The sequence below is a fragment of the Malus sylvestris genome, chromosome 2, assembly GCF_916048215.2.
Source record: "Malus sylvestris chromosome 2, drMalSylv7.2, whole genome shotgun sequence".
NCBI lineage: Eukaryota > Viridiplantae > Streptophyta > Magnoliopsida > Rosales > Rosaceae > Malus > Malus sylvestris.
In genome coordinates, this window is record NC_062261.1 from 11,295,890 (window position 1) to 11,317,610 (window position 21,721).

The 21,721-nt window shown below is 36.8% G+C and overlaps 4 protein-coding genes across 7 annotated transcripts; 1 reads left to right on the forward strand and 3 right to left on the reverse strand.

The window, feature by feature from the left end:
* The first annotated feature begins 1,029 nt into the window (after positions 1–1,029).
* LOC126611537 (uncharacterized) lies at positions 1,030–4,040 on the forward strand. 2 transcript variants are annotated; one of them, XM_050279851.1, is made up of 4 exons: positions 1,030–1,370; positions 1,470–1,587; positions 1,691–1,790; positions 3,891–4,040. In XM_050279851.1, exons 1-4 carry the CDS (start codon positions 1,080–1,082, stop codon positions 3,973–3,975), a joined length of 594 nt encoding a protein of 197 aa, XP_050135808.1. In that variant the 5' UTR covers positions 1,030–1,079; the 3' UTR covers positions 3,976–4,040. The 2 variants fall into 2 exon arrangements, with proteins under 2 accessions (XP_050135808.1, XP_050135803.1); XM_050279846.1 differs by lacking the exon at positions 3,891–4,040 and adding an exon at positions 1,904–3,867.
* Positions 4,041–4,165: 125 nt separating this feature from the next.
* On the reverse strand, positions 4,166–7,042 carry LOC126611529 (F-box protein At5g07610-like). Its single transcript, XM_050279834.1, has 3 exons — positions 6,940–7,042; positions 6,033–6,178; positions 4,166–5,469 (listed from the first exon to the last, which is right to left on the reverse strand). The coding sequence occupies exons 2-3, from the start codon at positions 6,174–6,176 to the stop codon at positions 4,342–4,344; spliced, it is 1,272 nt and encodes a 423-aa protein (XP_050135791.1). The 5' UTR covers positions 6,177–6,178; positions 6,940–7,042; the 3' UTR covers positions 4,166–4,341.
* Positions 7,043–9,344: 2,302 nt separating this feature from the next.
* LOC126583199 (F-box protein At5g07610-like) lies at positions 9,345–12,463 on the reverse strand. 2 transcript variants are annotated; one of them, XM_050247529.1, is made up of 4 exons: positions 12,297–12,450; positions 12,054–12,193; positions 10,966–11,429; positions 9,345–10,620 (listed from the first exon to the last, which is right to left on the reverse strand). In XM_050247529.1, exons 3-4 carry the CDS (start codon positions 11,404–11,406, stop codon positions 9,535–9,537), a joined length of 1,527 nt encoding a protein of 508 aa, XP_050103486.1. In that variant the 5' UTR covers positions 11,407–11,429; positions 12,054–12,193; positions 12,297–12,450; the 3' UTR covers positions 9,345–9,534. The 2 variants fall into 2 exon arrangements, with proteins under 2 accessions (XP_050103486.1, XP_050103476.1); XM_050247519.1 differs by lacking the exon at positions 12,054–12,193 and having other exon boundaries at positions 12,297–12,463.
* Positions 12,464–15,777: 3,314 nt separating this feature from the next.
* On the reverse strand, positions 15,778–18,024 carry LOC126583238 (F-box protein At5g03970-like). 2 transcript variants are annotated; one of them, XM_050247569.1, is made up of 2 exons: positions 17,904–18,024; positions 15,778–17,092 (listed from the first exon to the last, which is right to left on the reverse strand). In XM_050247569.1, exon 2 carries the CDS (start codon positions 17,075–17,077, stop codon positions 15,965–15,967), a length of 1,113 nt encoding a protein of 370 aa, XP_050103526.1. In that variant the 5' UTR covers positions 17,078–17,092; positions 17,904–18,024; the 3' UTR covers positions 15,778–15,964. The 2 variants fall into 2 exon arrangements, with proteins under 2 accessions (XP_050103526.1, XP_050103532.1); XM_050247575.1 differs by having other exon boundaries at positions 15,778–17,103; positions 17,904–18,005.
* Between the last annotated feature and the right edge of the window lie 3,697 nt (positions 18,025–21,721).

Sequence of the window (21,721 nt, forward strand, 5' to 3'; positions counted from 1 at the left end):
CGCCTATTAATTACAACCTTTCTTTTGGGAAAGAAATACCCTTTGATTCCAATTCGAATAAAATGTAACTTGAGGATTTTGGTGTTAGTTTGATTTTGTGACTGCACCTAGGCCGAACCCTAGATTGCCTACGTACCCTCTTAAGGGATCAAGTCACTCGTAGTTCATGGTGTTTGGGTTTTGATGCCTTATGCAGTTTCAGCTCATGCAGGCGAGGAGCATAGAAAATTTGATATGGCTTCATGCCATTTGAGACTTTTCTTCGGCTTTGTGCCATTTGAAACTTTTCTTCGGCTTCGTGCCATTTTGGTATTTGATGGCAGGAGTGAATTTAGTTTATATGAACCAGGGATTCGTTTCGGTTTCACGGTTGCGTCTAAAACTTGATATCAAAATGCCTATGTATTCTTAACGAAATCAAACCGGCGTAATTCATAATTTTGAATGACTTTGAGCTATTTGAAGCGACTTTATGCCTTCGAGTTTTGACGCGGCTTTGTACCATTTTGAGATTTGATACGGCTTCATGCCATTTGACTTCTTCAAGAATTTTATGGGAGCTTGATCCATGTATTTATCGAGCTTTTTTGCTTTGAGATGGTTTGCGTCCACGGTGTTTGGAATGATGTGTTGTCATTATCTCTGTGCTTATACTACAAGTTTCGTTGACTTTGATCTAACTTAATGGGTGCTTGAATCTACAAAGTCCACTTTGGTGAAAACAAAATGATAGACTCACGGGCTTAGCTTCCATTAGCTTGCTGAAAAGCTTCTTTCATATTTTAATCCCTAGTAAATTGGGACTTCATCTTTGCTTGACTTTTCCTCAAGGTTTCGTAGCAATTCCATCCTATTTGAAATAGGACTTTTTGAAACTTTGAAAGAATGAAAGGCCGGCCCCCTTTTTTCCTTACTTTTCTGGGACCTTTGTCAGTTTGTCTTCTTATTTAAATTCTGAATAAAGCCCATAATTTTGATGGGTGCAGGGACTTTCTTTTGCTCTCCACGTGAGATGCATACTTTTCTTTTGAACATACTTTGAATTTTCAAACCTTCACAAAACAAGCTTTACTTTTTTCATGCTTTTAAGTTTTCACAACTTCCCACGTGGGTTCGTGATTTTCAGGAAGCTTTATCCACCTCTCCTTTTCTTTTATGCGGTTTTGATACCTACAAATCCAACAAAAACTTTTATGCGGCTTTATTCCCCCTCTCTGGCGAAATGGGTTTTTTTTAAGAGTCCCCATTTTTCTTGGCTCTCATACAGGGTAATTTTCCTCCAGAAGCAACTGATATCCTTGGGTACTCGTCATATTTCAAATTTCTATTTGGATTGGGTAACCGTGGATTTCTCAGTGAGGATGGATAAGGTTTGTTGAAGTTCAATCTTATTTTCAAACTTCTTTGATTTAACATCGTTTCCCTCGAGTCCATGAAGGCTTTCATTTTTCCCCTCTTTGATTTCTCAGGTCCACGAAGGCTTTCACTTTTCCTCTGCTGTATTGCTCTTTTGCTTTTGCCACTTCACTTGTGTTTCTTTTTGTGAATCGAGAACTCAAAACGAAGAGGGCAGTGGGAGCGAAGCAGGTTACCCATTTTCATTTTCTTTATGTTCTGAATTTGTTTATGTATTTGGAGTGAAACGACGCTCTACACTTTGATAAATTTCTTGAATCTTCCGTGCATGCAGGCGTCATAGGTAAAGGCTTCTCTTCTATTTGGTTGTTGGACGAACTTGTTTTTTGCAGTACGAGTTCGTTGAAGACAAGTGTTGATTCATGGCTCCCAAGGTGAGAATTTGCACTCTTAAATTCGTAGTAATGCATCCCTCATATCTGCTGCATTTTGAATGAGTTTTGATGTATTAGAGTGTAATTACTCTCTGGCATTTCTGTTTTCTCAGGGGAAATTATTTGACTGGTCTTGACAGTAGACATTTGGACACCTCTTTTGTGTTCCCATTTATGTTTTGTCTTTGTCATTATTTTTTTGTTAACACTTGTATAAAGTGATGCTTTTCCCCAAATCTTTTGTAGTCTTGATTTGTCTTCTAGTTCTTTGGGGTGTTTGCCATGTGAATGAGTTTCCCGAATAATTTGGCAGCAAACGTTTCCTTCTTTATAAGACCATCTCCAATCCTGACCTAAAACCTAAAAATATTTAGCCCACAAAATTTAAGTTTTAGCTCAGAAACAGCTTTTCTACTCCAACCATTTTGGCCTAAAATTTTAGCCTCAGATTATCAAAAAATGAATTAAGGCTATTTTTTTTTAAAAAAAATTATGTAAACTATCCTAAATTAATTTTATGAACATTTTAAAGTAAAAATATTTAAATTCTGATAAATTTTGAAAAATCACTAAATCAATACATGAAAATCATGATAAACCACATAAACTTAAAAAAATAAAATTATTCTAGCCGTTGGAAAAAAATATTTAAATTCCAATAAATTTTAAGATTATTCTAGCCATTGGATTTAAATTTGGACCGTTAGATCTTTTTTTTACCGTTAGATTTGATTATATTCGATTTAAGCCGTTGGATTCAATAAATATATAAATATAAATAATAAAAAATTGAATGTGGACCATTGGATTAACCAACGGTCCAATTACCACCACCACCCGATGAAGAAAAGTAGCCGTTGGCTACAGGACAATGCCCACTTTTCACTCTCATCAGTGGGTCCCAGCAACTTTTGTGGGCTAAATTTGTGACCTATATTTGCCTTCATTTTAATTTTTTGGTTTTAGGTTTGGTTTAGGTTTTGGGTTGGAGTGGATTTTGGGGGGGGGGAAGGGGAAAATTTAGGTTATAAGCCACCATTGAAGATGGTCTAAACCTGGAACAGCAAGTGTTTAATGCAAAGGCTTGAAACATTTTTTTATTTTAATCTTCACGTGAAAGAGAGAAGCGTGGGACGGTAGAGAAGCTTAAAACTTTGAACCCTTTTTTTATCTTCATGTGGCAGAGAAGTAGGTGAACATATTCGACACAATGAAAATCTTTGTTCCATCTTCACGTCTTCTTCCTTCCTTGTCTTTATCAAAGTTGTGTTGGGGACTTTTCTTTTGTCATCATCAAAATTTCTGATTTCTTTTCCTTTGTTTATTTTTCAACACATACATGTACTTATATGGTCATTTGTCTACATGTGCATTTGTCTTTGTTCCCTTGTCTCTTTTATCCAATATGATGGCCATGTGCATGGCTTTTTTAAAAAAACAAACTTTTCTTCTTCCTCTTCTTCATGTGAATGACTTTGAGATGTCCCCCCTTGGATGTTGCATTCCTCATTTGCTTGGACTCTTATCCCAAATGGTTTTTCGTATCATTTTAGCCAAAGGCATCTTCCATGTTTTGTACCCGTGGGTAGCAACAACACCGAACATGATAATTTCTTCTCTCTTTCTTGTGTTGCATCTTTGTATATGTTGTTTCCTTGCTGTCTTTTCTTCATAGAGACCAAATATGAGTCGGTCAAGGGGAGCAAAAGTTGCATTTTGCTTCTTTTCTCTTGTTTATTTGTCCACAAATGCATCTGTTTTCTCATTGGACCGCAAAGAATGACTTTCATTAGACTTTGATTGGAACTTCACGGGGTGGTTTAGGCCACCCCGAAGAAATTCATGGAAAGCACGAATGATTGAATTCCTTCTCTTTTCTGGCAGCACTTCGTTGTTTTTGGTGTTCTCTCAAAAGTTTCTCTATTTTCTGCAGAGTTTCCCCTTCTTCTTTTTTCTCTGTTTTCTTGCTGCAACTGATGCCTATTTATAGGCATCCTAGGAAGGCTCTAGAGTTTGTTACGTGGGGAGAGATAGAGGCCATGACCTCTTGCCACTTTCTGTTAACCTCCATTTCTGATTCCACGTTTCTTTTGGTTGCAGAAAATGGGGGAGCACTTATTTTTCCCCTTTTGTAGGGAGAAATGCATATTTATTTATTTATTTATGGATGTTGATTTGTATGTAAAGCCCGTCCTCATCTTTTGAGCTGGATTACACTTCTGTTTTACCTTGTAGTTTGACCCAAATTGTATGGACTCTTTTTTTTTTTTTTTTTTTGTATATTTTTGCTGTTCAATAATACACAATTGTCAAATGATGTTTCCATGATTCGCATATCATACAGACAGTCAAAACCCAAGAACAAACATTATGACTTGTGGTCCAAGAAACTGATCACTATGACTTGTGGTTCAAGAAACTAAACATTATTATGAGTTTGAACAAGTTTCAACTAACAACTCCTAAATTGAACTTGCAAACAATCATCAAATCCTAAATTGAAAATCCAGTCTGAGAGTGGAAGGAGAAAAACAGCAAGTATACTGCTCATTTACGAAGGGTGAACGTGCACGAGGTTGTTGACATATGGAAGATACCTTACATATCCAACATCAGTCCCGTCATCACTTCTTAGAATTTCAGCCTTCCCTGTCTTCAGATTATAAGCATAGAGTCTCTTTCCAAAATCAAATATCACCATGTCATTGTTCACGCAAGCCAACGCCCTCAACTCCTTGTTAAAATTGTTGAAAAACTCAAGACCAAGAGCAATACTATGCTTCAGATGCATGTCCATGTCACCATAGATGTCCAGGGTGTATTCATTCTTGTCTTTGTGAGGCAGAAGGTAGCACAGCTCACCATTCATCTCTGTCAATACACCATGTGGTCCGCTGTTGATGGGAAGCGACAGAATACCATAATGCTCGTCATTCAAATCAAAAGCCAAAACAGCCCCAGCAGAAGTTTCCCAAAAGGCTACGCCCTTCAGAAAGAGCCCGTCACCATTCAACTTCATAGCATCCAACTCACAGCATTCTGTGTCAGCAAGTCTCCATGAGGATGACCTCGAAGAGTAGATCTCGAAACAGATAACCGGATGGTCAGTTAGAGAGAAGGCATGATCAGTTAGAGAGAAGGCGCAAACAAGTTGGAAATGCTCTGCAAAATTAAGCACAGAAGGCTCAAAGGCTAGAGCTAGAGCAGGTTCAGGGCCATGATAGAAGTTCGACTGGGGAAGCGCTCTCCACTCCTTGTTAGCAGGATTGCAAATGTAGTAGGTATTCTCTCCATCACAGCTTTGGCAGCAAAGCAGACCATTGCAGCTCGTTCTGACAGTAACCGGTTCAGGCAAGAAGCTGAGGGAAGGACTGGGAACGCCATAAGCATCATGATTAAGAGATACAAAGAAGGGCCTGTCGCCAGGGAGTTGACAAAAGAGACCAGAGATATCCCGGAAGCGGTAACCTTGCTTGTGGATGAAGAAAGGGCTGGTAATCCGCTTGTCCCACTCTTTGCTAACAGCTCTGAACCGGGAGAGTGTTTTTGCAGGGAGGAATTCAAGAGCATGGTCTGCAACAACATCTTTGATCTCCACGGTATGCTTGAACCTTTTGTGTCCCGGATATTCGCAAGTTTCAATTACAGGAACAATCCTTTTGTTGCGATATCCGTGAAACTGCAATAGAAATAACACATTAGAAAGGCGCATAAGTAGATAAACGTTAGAAAGGATTAAACTTTAGTCACACAAACAATGGCAAAGCTTGTTCATCATTCAACCAATCAAAATAGGTGATTGAATTTAAATCGGAAGTATAAAGCGAAATAGGGACAAAGAGAATTCCTTTTTGCTTTGAATTTTAGTAAATTAGTATAAAAACCCCGACAACCCCTACAAGTTCATGAAAGGAAAAGTCGACTCCTGCTCAAAGAAATGGTTAAGATACTACATAACTCTGCTATCAATACTACATAACTAACACAAGCATCACAGGAAAATGAAACGAAAATATACCAAACACAATTAAAACATCCAGTAATCCTATATTGCATGAACCAATTTTTATAACTGGATTCGATTTGGAGCACAGCGAAATGAAGCGTAGATAATCTGTTCAGCGTAATTCTTGAGAAGAGCTAGCAAACTGAAGCAAATGTATAGGCTCAAAATTAATGTAATCTATTAAGTAAACATGAATGCAGTAAAAATAAAAAGCAATTAATCAACCAGTGACATACCTCAACTTTCACCAAATGATCATGAGATAGATCACGCATATATTCTTCTTGTCCACAGTCATCGAAAAGGTTTTCTTCCCCAGAATTATCAGAATTGCATTTATCACTGATGGTAAACTCCTCACTTCCCTCGGAAATCGCCATTTCTGCAAAAAACGAAGAAACCCAACTTAACAAGGACACCAAAGATAAGGAACCCAAGGACGCCAAATATAAGAAACCCCAAAGAACAAACCAAAGTTGGGTTTTCTTGTTTCATGGTAAAAATTGGTTAATTCTTCGAAAATCAAATTCAAATCCATAACCCATTAGAGGAAAAAATGGGTTTGTCAGTAAAAGTCGGCCACTTTTTTCGAAATTCAAATTTAAACCCAGAACATAATCACATTGGAAACAATGGATTCTTTCATTTTCTTGGGCTTTCTCAGTAACCAAACAAACGAAAACGAAGGAAAACAGAGAGCGGTCTCTGAAAAACCCAAAACCAATTAGAGGGAATAAATGGGTTTCTGGGTAAAAACTGGTCATTTTTTTCAAAAACAGAATTTAAATCCAGAACACCATCAGACCCAGTATTCTTGCATTTTCCTTGGCTTTCTCAGAAACCAAGCGAAAACAGAGAGCGTAAAAAACACAAAACAAATAAACCCTCGTAAAAAAGAGAAATTCAAACACAATCTTCGAAGCGATCGTAAAGGGCGTAAAGAACCCATTTCATTCAACCCTAAGAATTCAAGATTATTAGACAAAAAAATGTGAAGAAAAAAGAACCATAAAACAGAGTAGAGCTCTGCCGATGAATTGAGTTTTTTTCATTTCGTATAAACGTATACAATTACAATATGCGCATGCGAAGCTTCGAAATGCTTCGATTAAACCCAGAAAAACGAAAACTACGAGAACTCACCGTCGTAGCCGCAAGAAACCGCCGGAGATCGATCGCTGCCTTGAACTTGAACTTGAACTTGAGAGCAGTTAATGGCCGTCCGTGGTTTGCTAATTCTTATAGGTTGTACTTCCAATGGTGTTTTGACACGTGTGTGCCTTGTATTGAGTTGATGACGTGAACGACAAGTTTGAGATTCTTTTTTCCAACTTGACCAATGACCACCAACACAAAAGAATACTTACACAAGAAGATAAACGGAAAAGATTTATAGATTCCGGATATCCTTAAAAAGGAGCCGTACAGACTCCTCGTTCGTTCAAATCTACCAAATCACTAAAAAATAATCCCACCACAACCACAAACTGTAGAGGAGAGGCTCAGAGTTAGGGCTGATTTGGTATTGTTGTACTTTGAAAAAAAAAAAACTGTTTCTGCTGTGATGTGAGAATAAGCAACTATGAAATAAAGTAGCAGATTGTTTGGTAAACTTTTTTGTAAAAATGCTTTTGGAAAGAAAAAAAGTAGTATTATAGTGTTTGGTAAACTTTTATGTAAAACAGATGTGAAAAAAAACTGATTTTTCAAAGCTGGGTTTTGCAACTTCTTGTTTTTTGGCTTTTTTTTCACAAAAAACTGTGAAAAAAAACTGAAGCTGAATGTTTACCAAACACAAAAAAGCTCCCAACTTTTTTCAGAATTACTTCAGTACCAAATCAGGGCTTATTATGAAATTTCTTTACTTTTTATGCTTTTGTTTATGTTCATTAGCTTGTAGTTTAAGTGTATGTGCTTTTGTTTCTCTCATTTGACAAGAAAATTTGTGTATTATTATCAAACTAAAGCCTATTTCAATTAGCGTTTCGTAGTTAGTTCATTATTTTGCATGTATTTTTTTATTTTATAGTAAAACCACAGTATCCATATGGAATAGTAGAATAATTAGTCTTAAAAAAAAAATTCTCATGGTTGCAGTTTTGAGCTATGATTATTTATTACTTCAATATAGTAATATTTGTTTTAGCAAAACTTACAAACAAGTTGAGTGCTTATGATCTCAATTCTCAATGTCATTGTTTTTTTCGTGACTCAACTTATCTCTTTTGATCAAAATTTTACATTTCAATACAAAAAAAAAACCTTCGACTTTTATCCTATTAATTATATTATATTTTGCCTAATGTCTTCAAATAGCCTCGAGGCCTCTCCTAACCTCGATTTTGCGTAATTATATTATATTTTTGTCGCAGAGACCCGGTTTTTTTTTGTTGGGGGGGGGGGGGGGGGGGGGGACAATGTTGTGCTTTTGTTCTTGCATCACTAAAATCAACGAGCTTGTACTCGACTAACAAAATGATTTCAACACTCATTCTGTAGATTCAGATGGTCTATCAAAATGACGTAACTTCTCATTTTGGTTCCTTGTACGTCATCAATCATTTTGATATTTTTTTGGAAAATTTTGTTAAATAAAGATTAAAATGACAAAAATACCCTCAGTTTAATAAACAATGGGTCAATATTATTTGACAAAACATTACAGAATGACTAAAGTGATTGATGGTGGACAAATGACCACTTTTATCGATTTTAAATTTTAGGGATCAAATGAGGAGTTATATCAATCTTAAGGATCATTTTGGCTAAAAAACATTTTTGAGATTGGGTGTGCCACTTTTCACTAGGTTGGGTATAATATCTAGTGGATAGGGTGTTAGATTTTCACCTATGCATCTTAGGTTCAAAACTACCACTCTTTTTAATTATTGTAATAGTTACGAACTCTCACTTCTCCCCTTAATAATAATAATTTTGTCTTTTTTTTTAAGAAAAACTTTTCACTAGGGTGAGCGTCTAATGAGGATCCTCTTTGTGAGGATCCTAGGGATCCTCAAGTTCTGTCCGTTCATCGTATATTATGCGGTCAGTTTTTGTCAGGTACTATTCATATTTAATTTTAAATAAAAGTATTTAAAATGATTTTTGATCCATAATGTACGATAAACGGACACGATTTGAGGATCTCTATAATCATCACAAAGAGAATCAGGAGAGGATCCTCATTCGTGAGCGTCTTAGCATTTTCTGTAATTCCAAATATTTGTGTTTGGTTGGAGCTCACGCTTCTTTCAACCCAAACGCTAGTTTAAGGTTGGTTTTTTCCTTGTCCCTCTCATCATTTGATTAACAGAGTATCCACTCAAGTCCAAAGTTGAGAAGCGATGGTTCCAACATGAAGGAGACCCATGAATTTCCAGGGAGTTTCTGTCACTGTTTTTTTACCTATTGTGACATTTTATACAAAAATGTTATTGTCAGTGCTTAGCAATTGCACAGAAAAGCACTTGTGAATATCAGCAATTTTAGACCACCACCAAAAAAGTCATTGTCGTTTTCGAGAAGCCAAAAGAAAGCGAATTCCTAAATTGCCAAAGCTAATATCAAGCACCATATTATTTATAAACACAATATCAGTTGATGGAGCACAAGCACCATCTGACAAAAGCACTTGTGCATCAAGGCACCAGGTCTAGAAAAAAAGCCCCATGGACACAACAAACTTAAAACCAACTTGATCAAAACATAACAAGCTAATAAAATGGAAGGCAGACAGAACTAGATCTGCACAAGGCTGTTCACATATGGAAGATATCTTTCATTTCCAGCACCAAGCCCGTTATCGTTTCCTTTCAATACTTTTACCTCCGGGACTTTCACATGATATGCAATCACCGTCTGTCCGACAAGAAGTATCATCACATCATCATTCACACAAGCCAATACCCGAAATGTGTCCATATAAGAGGAGAAACTCTGGTCAAAGAGATTAATCTTCCACTTCAGGCTCATGTCCATATTACCGTAGATCTCCAAGGAGTACATACTGGATTCATCACGAGGCAGAATGTAACACAGCTCTCCATTCCTCTGTGAAATAACACCACGTGGTCCCGTGCTGAAGGGGAGTGACAGAATACTATATTGCATCGTCTTCAAGTCAAATGCCAGAATGACACCCGTTAAAGTTTCCCAAAAGAGTACACCCTTTAGAAAGAGGGTGTTACCTTCCAACGTTGTAGCCTCCAGCTCATAGCATACTGTCTCGGAGAGTTCCCAACCGCTTGTCCTTGAAGAGTATATATCAAAATAGACACCCAAATGACCGGGTACAGAGAAGGCACAGACAAGTTGAAAATGCACTTCAAAGTCAAGCACAGAAGGCTCAAAGGCTAGTGCCGGATAAGACTCAGATCCGTGATACAAATCAGGCTTGGGAAGCTTTCTAAATTGCCTGTTCACAGGGTTGCAAATGTAGTAGGTATCTTCTCCGTCATTGCTCTGACAGCAGACCAGACCATTGCAAGTGGTCTTTGCAATAACTGGTTCGGGCATGAAGCTGAGGTAAGATCTAGGAACGCCGTAAGAATCATTATCAAGTGGAAGGAAGTAAGGGTCGCCACCAGGGGCTTGACAAAAAAGACCAGAGATTTTCCTGAAGTAGTAAGTTTGCTTATGAATGAAGAAAGGATTAGAAATCCACTTATCCCACTGTTTGCTAACAGTTCTCAACCTGCACAGCATTTTTGCAGGGAGGAAAGGAAGAACATTCTCCATTGCAACGTCACCTATGTCCATTCTCTTATAAAGCCTTTCATCATGGGAAAGTTTAGGACCGATTCTTTTACATGGATATTTGTGAAACTGCATGTAAAGACAATCATTAGGATGCATATCAGAGAAAAAGAAAAAGAAGAAGATACAAATTGAATATTTAATCACATCAACAATGCCAACGCCTCCAATTCATAGCCAAAACCAAGTACACAGGGGAACATAAAATTATCATCTAACGTACACAGGGATCCTCTCAACCGCTTGGATTCCAAGATTTCATAAAGCAAAAATTAAATATGTACATAATCTGAATGTAATATCATATGCAACATCAATTAATCAAACCAGCAAAAGATTAATAAAAAAGAAATGAAAACATATCCCATAAATAATACGCAAAACCAAACATTAGGGCTGTCGACAGTCACATACCTCACAAGAACAGTGTCTCATCTTCAGCTGTTTCCCAGTGAGAACAGTATCCATGTAATGGTGATCATCCATAATCTTCAACTTTCTTCTGAATCCATCAGATAGTTCTTTTTCAGAATCGGTACTCAGATCACTATCAATATCCACTTTCTTCAAATGTTGTTGGCTTTCATCAGATAGAACTTCTTCAGAATCAGTGCCCTCACCACAATCAAAGTCAGAACACGCATAACCGTCCTTTTCCACATTCTTCGACTGTTGTGTGCTTCCATCAAATAGATCTTCTCCAGAATCAGTAGCCACATTGTTTTTAGGACTCACAATTTCATAATTTTCAAAATCACTATCCGCGACACTTTCAGAATCACTGCACACAGAATTGGCAATGCTCACAATGACATAAGAGTCAGAGTCGCTGCCAACATCTTTATCGTTATCCATGATAGGATCCTCAGAATTCACAGCTGCACAATGAAAAATCATTCAATGCAGATAAGTGAATTTCCCAAACATCGAGACCTACGAAAAATCACAACTTCCAAACAAGAGGGAAACCACAAGCTTAAACCTCAGAACAACTTCGATGCCAAATACAGTCTTTCGGAATAAGAATTTTGGTTGCATACAAAAGAACAACTGTTCGCACAGCAGTTTGATTAAACCCTAGCATTCAAATTATGGTTGCTTAGCACAAAAGAAAGCAAACCAAACTTAACGACATCAGATCATAACAAAACCCACAAAGTCATTGTTCTATTGCTTCAGTTAGCTATTCTAATATCTTAATTTACAAAATTTAAACATGGGTCTTGCAAAAAAAAAAAAAGAAAAACAACAAAACACCATAAAAATAAATAAATAAATAAAACCCCCAAGTGGCTTTCTTTTTTCCTCAGTAACAAATGGTATTTTCTTCCGATGGAAATAACAAATCGTTTTTCTTTAAATTAAATTGAAAATTGGAACAAAATGGGTTCAATCCAGTTTTCTTTACTTTTCTTTGCGTTTCTCAGTAACCAAACAAATCGAAAAGGGTAAATAACCGCAGAAAAACTGAGTCAAAGACAGAACGAAACCAGAGAGCTTACTGTTTAAACAAGAAACCCAGAGGCCAGAACAAACAGATACGAATAAATCGACTATGATCAATCAAAACCCATTAAACAGAGACTGATCAACGATCAGAAACGATCGGAAAAAACCCCAGAAACCCCAACTCATGCACGTCCTGAAAGATTCAAGATTTCTCAAAAAAAACACAAATAACTAAACAAATAAAAAAAGAGAAGCTTCTCATTCGAAAAATAAAGACACAAAAGATGAAGTAATACCCAACAGCGTGCCGTCGTACGCCTGAGAAGCAAACCGATGATCTGAACGCTGCGTCGGTTTGGAGAGAAAGAAGACTCAGAGCCCGACCAACTGAAAAGTGAGTCTGCGCAGAGTGAGGGACCTCTGTGAGAGCAGTTAAAAGCAGCGTACGAGACTCGTATTGGTTTTCCGCGGCCACGTGAACCACTAAGATTGGTTTAAAAGTCGTTTGCGAGGTCAATCGGTTGCTTAAGTTTTAAGTTCGAAAAATTGTAAATCCTATGAAATCATCTTTTACTAAAACAAAATTCATCTTTTCTGCGTAATTTGATCCGCAGTAAATTTTTAATAGATAATTACTGCATTTTTCACGAATAATTTTGCTGCCTAATCTTTAGGAAGTTAAATCTCATTAGGACTTTATTCACGAAAATTTTACTAGGGGTACCATATGGGTAAAATGTTAGATGTGCAGTTAAAAATTTAACAGTAAAAAATTTCGAATGTTATGTGAATAAAGGGCTACTTACATTTCAAAAGAAATAGACTTAAAAAAAAAAAAATTGAAACTGGCAAAACTCATTAACTTTCGTCCTTGATATTTAAAATCGATAGGAATGATTCGTGATATTATCCACCATAGATCATTTTAGTCATTCTGTGAAAAAATCTCCGTTAAATTGAGAGTTTTCATCAAATCATTCCCTTCGCTTGAACTGTGGTTTCTTCAATTTAATATAGATTTTTCACTAAAGGACAAAAATGATTGACGGTGTATAATTTCATGGACCGCTTCTTTTTATTTTAAATCTCATAGACCAATTTTTAGCTAAAAACCAAAAAATATTTCGTCACTCTCCTCCCCTTGTAGAATCACAAGTTATATAAAAAAACACTGGGATCAATTGGAGAAAGAAAAAACCTCCATCTTGCAATTGTCATGATTTTGTCCTTTTATGTGACATTATCTGAAAAACTACATTTGAAAAACTTGGTGTTCTCGAGTCTGAAAGTGATTATGAGAGAGTCATAATCACTCTCAAACCAGCCATTTGTCTTTGATGAGAATGATAAGCAATTAGTAAATTAATGAAAGGATTTTGCTAATGATTAAGGACTTTATGCTTCTCCAACAACAATGAGTGGAGAGTAATGATAGTTCAAATATGGCAACGGTAGGGTTAAAGAGCATGATTTTTGTTTAGATAAATTTAAAATGGGTGTGATTTGTTCTTAGTTTCCAAAGCATAATATTTAATATTCTATCAACTCAAATCCAAGAAGTTTCCAATCTACTTTATATATATTGGCTAAGAAAAAGCCAATTAGAAATAAGCATTTTACTATTTATTGACCAAAAGAAAAACACTTTACTAATAAGTTCAAAACAAAACCACCTAAAAGTTCAAAACTCCTTGTCCTTCATAGTTTCACACCAGCTAGAGTTCCACAAGAGCGTTCACATCAGAAACAAGCCTTCCACTTTGAACAAGTCCCTCACAAACACACTTAAATTCTTTAGTCCTATTGTCGTAAATGTGCATTTTTCGGCCACCCCGAAACATGATCACAATTCCACTGGCAAACACTATACTATGAAACATTCGACCACCACAGGTTCCAGATGACATCAGAGCTGATACATTGATCTGATGTTTCGTTACCCATGACTTAACATTGCTACGCATTGCCATTGTGTTTGTGAAGGCGTTACGCAACGTTGTACAATTAGTGTGGGAGGTTTAGAACGTGTTGAACAAAGCTTTCCATCCATCATACCTAGGGTCCCAAATCCTCCCACACAAACACAATGGCAATGCGTAGCAATGTTTTGTCCACTTCCTTGTAATAGGATTGCAAATGTAGTAAGCTTTATAGCCAGATAGCTTTCGGCAGAAAATAAAATTTTACATGTAATTTTTACTGATTTTTTATTGTAACCCACCATGTATTTAGTTATTGATTTGAATTCTCTTGGTTTAATTATATAATACAATTTACAAACCATCTCTTTTTCTCATCTCTTCTTGTACATGTACAAGTTTGAATTTGTTTGAATAACGAAAATTCTTAACTCACCTTGTAAAAATTTTCTTAAGCTAGCTGATATTGTGAGCAGCCTCTCCATAAATGGGGGTAAGGCTAGCCGACATTCACCTCTCCCAGACCCTGCGTAAAGCGGGAGCCTTGTGCACTGGGTACGACCTTTTTAGCTGATATTGTGAAAAATACATTATCAAGTTTTTTTGTTTATAAAGTTTTAATCTTTAAACGAGTCCACCTGATGAAAAATTTCTAGCTCTGCCATTGACCATCCCGACCCTGGCAGCAAAGTAATCCATTGGAGATCCTAATCCCAATCGGCTCGGCGCAAGAAGATCAGAGATGGGTCTGGAACACCATACGCATTGGGGGTCAAGAGATATGAATGAAGGTGGGGCTGTTCCGGATTGAAAAAAGAAGCCCGAGATATCACTAAAGCTATTAGGCAGCTTGAGGCCCAATTTGTACACCACATTATCGAAAATCGGAGGCCCAATTTGTTTGTGAAAAAATGAGTAGGCCCAAATCCCTGAAAATGGATCTCCTGTTTTTACTTGAAAAAAAATTGAATTCAAGGACATTAATCCTAATTAATCTTTGATACAACATTGAGATTAACCGAGTATGAATCTTAGTCGCCATGTGACCAAAACTATTGATATCATCCATATATTTACAGAAAATTATAGCAATAACCTCTCAATTTTAACTAAATTGGAATGTTGGTCTCTCAAATAAAAATTTGTGACCATTGATCTTTTAACTCATCAAATATGCAGCTATAGTCATTTTCTTCCACTTTGTCGAAATGAGTTATGGTGAAATTACCATTGCTACATGTGGGTTAAAGTTGAGGGACCATTTATCTAAAGGAAAACTAATGAAAAGGGCTTGAAAACTTTGAGTTTTAATGATAAAGACAAAATAAAAGGTAAAATGAATAGTATCAGGTTTGACTTTTTAGTATAAAAATGTGGTTTTTCGTTAAAGTGAACAGTACCGCGGGTTTTTCATTAAAACTCCCTTTATCTAATGGGGTTAAAATTTAAGGACCATTGTTCTAATTAGGTTAATGTTTAGGGACTATTGCTACAATTATTTCCCCCCCCTGATTTAGTCTCCAGTGCGTGTCATATGGCTCATTTTGATGAAAGCTCTTATAGAGTTGATGAAAAAGACCATAGCTGCACGTTTTGATAATAAGTTAAGGGATCAATTATCATGAATTGAGAAACCATTGTTCAAATTCCATTAAAATCGAATGATCATTGCTACAATTTTCTCATATATTTAAGCATAGGCTGTACTGCTTATTTTCTCCATGCGGATCAATCATTTATAACATGAATAGTTACACGAAGTCCTATGAATAAAAAACGAATGGTTCTAAGTAAGAGCTCCTACTTATCTTTTGAGTAGCAAGTATTATTCTACAACAATATTTTGACCTCACAAAAATTGAAAACTAAACGAAATAGTTATTAAAAGAGCCTTTAATATGATAGATACACCAAAGATAAGAGTGTTATTTAAACATAAAAACAGTACAAGGCAACCACATGAATATATCTATTCAACTTTGCTTCCAATGCCTTCTTTTTCTTCATGGTTCCACAATGGCAGAGTAAGCCACAAGCGAGGCCAGCTAGATCTCCACAAGACTATTCACATGAGAAACAATCCTCGCATTCTGATCAAGCTCATCACCCAAACATTGAGTTTCTTTAGTCTTCAGGTCATAAGTATGCAAATTTCCGCCACTCCGATACAAAACCACTTTTCCACCGGCAAACAGTATATTACTAGTCATTCGAGGGTTATAATCCGATGCCCTGAACGGTGGAGGTGAAAGACTGATCTGATGTTTCGTTTCCCATGCCCTGGCATTGCTGTGCATCCCCATAGTATTCGTGTAGGCGTTAGCCAACACTTTCACCGTTAGTCCTGTAGGACTAGGCGTTGTCAGACAAAGCTTTCCATCCATCAGACCCAGGGCCCCAACTCCTCCAGTTCCATAAAAATTGCCAGAAAGTTGTTGTGCGCGCTCCATCGTCAGGTCAAAAACAAGAATCTGATAATCCAATACCCAATAAACTATGTCGTTCACATGAACACCAGTTCTTGGCACGAGATGTTGATGGCCAAAGTAAATCTCACCAGAAACTCTCCAAGTCTCATCCCTGGAGGAATAAATCTCAAACTCATACCCATTGTCAAAATCAACAGATGGAAAAACACATATGAGCTTGTACTCGGCCACAAAATTGAGCAAAGATGGTTCAAAGATGAGTACAATAGCAGGGTTAGATCCGTGATCAGCATTTGGCTTGGGAAGTTTTTTCCACTTCCTAGTAACAGGATTGCAAATGTAGTAAGCCTTAGAGCCATCATGAGCCTGGCAGCAAAGTAATCCATTGGAAGAACTCCTTATCTCAACCGGCTCAGGCAGGAAGCTCAAAGATGGGTCTGGAACACCATACGCCTTGGGGTCAAGAGATATGAATGAAGGTGGGGCTGTTCCGGATTGAAAAAAGAAGCCCGAGATATCACGAAAGCTATTTGACTGCTTGTGGGCAAAGAAAGGAGTTGTGATATCGAGCTTCCAGTCCCTACAAACTCCAGTGAACCTGAAAAGTGATTTAGCAGGTAGAAACTGGAGGGCATGATTCCTAACGATGTCTTTGAGGTCCATGTATAAAATACTGTTTTTGTTTCCTACCAACTTATTTGCTCTCCTTCCTTGATTCATCACGCTCATCTTCCTCTCCTTCAACTACAATCAATCTTCAAACGCCTCAGAAAGAAATGTTAAGATTACAGGTTCACCAACGTAAGCTAAAGCAAAAGAGACATTTGAACAGACAAGCAAACACAACCAAGACAAAAAATCAGATCTCTCTCTCTCTCTCTCCCCCACTCTCGTATTTCAAATGTTTTCATTCAGAATACCAATTGCAAATTCGATTTTACGAGTATAAGCCTGAAAGGATAGCGTACCACATAAATTTCATAAACCCGGTGAAATCGACCAATTCGCTCTAATTACCAACAACCATCAATCCCTATCAGTTTCTGCATATTCTCTGAATTAAAATTACATAAAGCCACCGCATATTTTGGGATCTCAGAGCATATCAAAGACGAGATTCCCCCATCTTAACAACTCTCCAAAATCAACTTGCACACAGAATATAGAATCTTCCAATTTTCCAAAAGAAAATAAAAACCCTGCAATTTTCCCATCTTAACGGCTCTTCGTTTTGCTCTCACTTACAAACAAGAGCAACTGAGAGCATACACAAGCTGAAAAATGAAAAAGAAAACCCTTTCCCTAAATTTTCTGAGCAGCCAAACAGAAATGAAAACACCAAAATCGTCCAAACACAATCAAGACACAGAAAACCCAGAAAGTGAAACCCTAGACTAAGAACCCTAAGTGATTTCCATGAAAAAATCTGAAAAATCTGAAAGCATACGACATTAATGTAGAAATTTGCAGAGAGTTAATCATGTTTAGCAACACTAATTAATCGATCAAATCGAAGAACTCAGAGTGCCAATAGAGAGGAGAAGAGTGATCGTACCTATCGGAGTCGTCAAGTCGATTGGGACGAAGATTCTGAAGAAACTGGTGCCTTGGTTTTGGATTTTGCTTGGGGTTTTGGGCCCCTCTTTTTCTACTGTGTGAGAAAGTAGTGGTAGAGTTCGTATTCAAAGGTCTATGATTGTGACACTTGTCTCAATCTCAGGAATTTAGGTAGCTAAAGTAATAGCTTTGTAACTGTCTGTATAAGACAGATTGTTGTATTGCTTACAAGCAAAGAAATCAATATATTTAGAAATCAGTTTCCTTCTCTCTACTCTCTCTCTCTCTCTCGTTTTTGCTTTCAATACAAAGATTACAAAATATATGTTCTTCGATTCATGAATATTAACATGGTATCACTCGCTTTACTCTTTGATGAACAACAATTTTCATATGTAGACTTATTGACACAATCCACCATTGCTAACCCACTTCAGCAGTTCCCAATATATTTTATCTTCCTATTTCTGTGGTCAATACAAATAACGTCATTGTGTCACCATCACCCATTCCTACTACTACATCATTACCTGTATCTACTCCAACTCCATCTCATACACCAGTTATTCATCCAGAACCAACATATTTACCTGTTAGTTCTTAGTCCATTACTAGTGCAAATGAATCTTCACCTCAACTCCCTGTGGCACCTGATCCAAGTACTGCACTATATTATGAGAACAATGAGTTTCATCCTGATACTCTTCAAGTAGTGCTGTCAATTCCTCCTATCAATTTGCATCCAATGCAAACCAGAAGAAAAAATGGAATTATTAAGAAGAAGGCTTTGCTAGCATCTATTCAAGATTTGCGCCCGCGCGGGGGGGGGGGGGGTGGTGGGGGTTGATTTGTCAACAATTGAACCAAATACATATAACAGCTCTCAAGAATCCTATATGGTTAAAAGCAATGCAAGAAGAACCGGATGCTCTCAGTCTCAGGGTACTTGGAGTTTGGTCTCTTTGCCATCCACTAAGAACCTTGTTGGTTGCAAGTGGATTTTCAAAATCAAAAGACACTCTGATGGTTCCATTGCAAGACACAAAGCTCAATTGGTAGCTAAATGATTTAGTCAAGAACCTGGTTTAGACTATGGTGAGACATTTAGCCCTGTGGTTAAACCTACTACTGTGAGGTTAGTACTTGCTCTTGCTGCTAATTTTGGTTGGGATCTTAGGCAATTGGATGTAAAAAATGTCTTCTTGCATAGTATTTTGGAAGAAGAAGTATGCATGGCTCAACCACTTGGGTTTCAAGATTTTATTCATCCCAATCTAGTGTGCAAGCTTCATAAATCACTCTATAGCTTGAAGCAAGCTCCTAGAGCCTGGAATGATAGATTTACTAAGTTTTTGCCTGAGCTGTGATTTGTCAATACATATTCAGATTCCTCTTTGTTTGTCAAATATGTTGATAATGAGATTGTGATTCTTCTACTATATGTGGATGATATAATCATCACTAGGAATGCTACAAGTTTCATTCAACATGTTATCAATGCTTTTACTTCAATTTGATATCAAAGATTTGGGTCCACTACATTTTTTATTGGGAATTCAGATTACCAAGACTGCAAGTGGCTTATTTATGTCTTAGACTAAGTATATTCAGGATTTATTAGTGAAAACTGAAATGCTTGAAGCAAAAACATGTGATACACCCTACCTTCCCTATAATAGACTTCTTAAAGATGATGAAGATCCTTATGCAAATCCTGGTACATCTTGAAGTATTGTAGGAGCCTTATAGTACCTCACTTTTGCTAGGCCTGACATTGCGTTTTCAATGCATCAGGCATGCTAATTTATGAAGAATCCTATGGTGGCTCATTATACTGCTGTAAAATGGATTCTTAGGTACTTAAAATGAACTTTAAATGTTGGTGTCACCTATACTAGAGGAGATTTACAACTCAAGGTCTTTAGTGATGTTGATTGGGTAGGGGATCCCAATGACAGAATGTCCACTACTAGGTTAGTTGTGTTTTTAGGTAACAATCTGATCTCCTGGTCATTAAAGAAACAACAAGCTGTGTCTAGGTCATCTATTGAAGCTGAATATAGAGCTCTATCTACAACTTCTGCTGAATTAGATTAGATTAAGCAACTTATTGCATTTCTGCACATTCCCTTGCTTACAACTCCTATTTTGTTCTGTGATAACTTGTCTGCCATTGCACTATCTTTCAATCCATTACAACATCAGAAGACTAAGCATATTGAGATAGATGTGCATTTTGTCCGAGAAAGGGTAGCAAAAAAAAAGTTGTCAATGCAATTTGTCTCCTCAAAAGAACAGTTTGCTGATATATTGACCAAAGGTTTAAGTGGTCCTTTATTTCGAACACATTGTATCAACCTCATGCTTGGTTGCTCAAATCATGAGCTTGAGGGGAGTGTTATAGTATGTGTTCAATGGTCTATGACTGTGACACTTGTCACAATCTTAGGTATTTAGGTAGTTAGATTAATAGCTTTGTAACTGTTTATATTAGATATATTGTTGTATTACTTACAAGCTAAGAAATCAATATATTCAGAAATCCTTTAACCCATCTTTCTTATCTCTACTTTCTCTCTCTAGTTCTTGCTTTCAATACAGAGATTACAGAGTATATGTTCTTCGATTCATGAAGATTAACAAGTAGGACTCTAGGTTGACTACAATGTCAAGTCAATTGCGGTTGTTTGGTTCGGAATATAACAATATTTCTATTCCGGCTAGGATTAGTGAGGAAATGTGTGAAGGTTTAGGGAGGATGAGACATAGAAGAAGATAATAAGAGATATTGTTCTTCTTTCTCATATTCTCCTACACTTGAGAAGAACTCGATCTCGAGATTTGTATTATCTAAGACGCTTTCACTTTGGTCTTTTGAGGTTCATTTTCTTTTTGAATCCTATTTGTGAAACTTGTGGAATTTCTTCTTTGAGAATGTCGTTTTCAACTATGAAAGGATTTTCAGTAGGATTAACAACTTCTTTTTCTTCAATTGGCCCAACTATTGGCTTGTCAATTATTTTTGTAAGAGCCTTTGAAATTTTCTTAGATTGGTCTTTTTAATTTTCCCAATCTGATTGATGTGACAATCTTGAAGTAAAATCAAAAGCCAATTGATTACTTTTAATTGCACGATCATCAACATCACCAAACATAAAGCAATGTGAAGGAAAATACCGTTTGATGAAACACTTTTCATCTTTTGCCATGTTCTGATATTTAACTTGCCTTATTTTTCTCGAGTTTTCTGTAGATGATTTCACCGCGAAGACGCACTTCTTGATAGTCTAGATGAAATCATCTTTACTATTTCTTTCTTGAAATTTTCATGATCTCAAAGTAACGCTAGATATCATCTATCAGTCACAAAATTCTTCCATATACAAACTTCCCCCAAAAAATATCTTCAATATCTTGAAATTCATATTCATGACATTGGATACGGGCGAATCTCATAGCATGCTCCCTTTCAATATTTAGTACTCCCTTATGAACATCGCCTAGAGTTTTGCTCCCTTAGAATCAATTACCATCGAGCAAGGATTTGCCTTGCTCGATACCAACTGACGAGGTGAGAAACGTGATAGGTAGGATCGACCATCATCAAATCCTAGAACATAAGCTAAAGCCCATCAACAATTCGAAATCCACCAAAAAATAGAGAAAACTAAGTTTAATTGATAATAATATAAATGAATTGTTGCAATACAACCCTAAAAATTGTTTATATAATCTTAGCAAACCCTAGCACCCAAAGAAAAATAAAATAAGAAACAATAAAATCCCAAAGGTTTCCTAAAACATGGAAAACACGTA

Excerpts from the sequence above, each read along its gene's own strand:
- LOC126611537 (XM_050279846.1), top strand. The coding sequence starts at position 1,080 with ATGCTTTTAAGTTTTCACAACTTCCCACGTGGGTTCGTGATTTTCAGG. Across the intron at positions 1,371-1,469 it reads TCTCAGTGAGGATGGATAAG|GTCCACGAAGGCTTTCACTT; the intron begins GTTTGTTGAAGT and ends TTGATTTCTCAG. Across the intron at positions 1,791-1,903 it reads GTTGATTCATGGCTCCCAAG|GGGAAATTATTTGACTGGTC; the intron begins GTGAGAATTTGC and ends CTGTTTTCTCAG.
- LOC126611529 (XM_050279834.1), bottom strand. The coding sequence starts at position 6,176 with ATGGCGATTTCCGAGGGAAGTGAGGAGTTTACCATCAGTGATAAATGC. Across the intron at positions 5,470-6,032 it reads ATCATTTGGTGAAAGTTGAG|TTTCACGGATATCGCAACAA; the intron begins GTATGTCACTGG and ends TTTCTATTGCAG.
- LOC126583199 (XM_050247519.1), bottom strand. The coding sequence starts at position 11,406 with ATGGATAACGATAAAGATGTTGGCAGCGACTCTGACTCTTATGTCATT. Across the intron at positions 10,621-10,965 it reads TGAGACACTGTTCTTGTGAG|TTTCACAAATATCCATGTAA; the intron begins GTATGTGACTGT and ends CTTTACATGCAG.
- LOC126583238 (XM_050247569.1), bottom strand. The coding sequence starts at position 17,077 with ATGAGCGTGATGAATCAAGGAAGGAGAGCAAATAAGTTGGTAGGAAAC.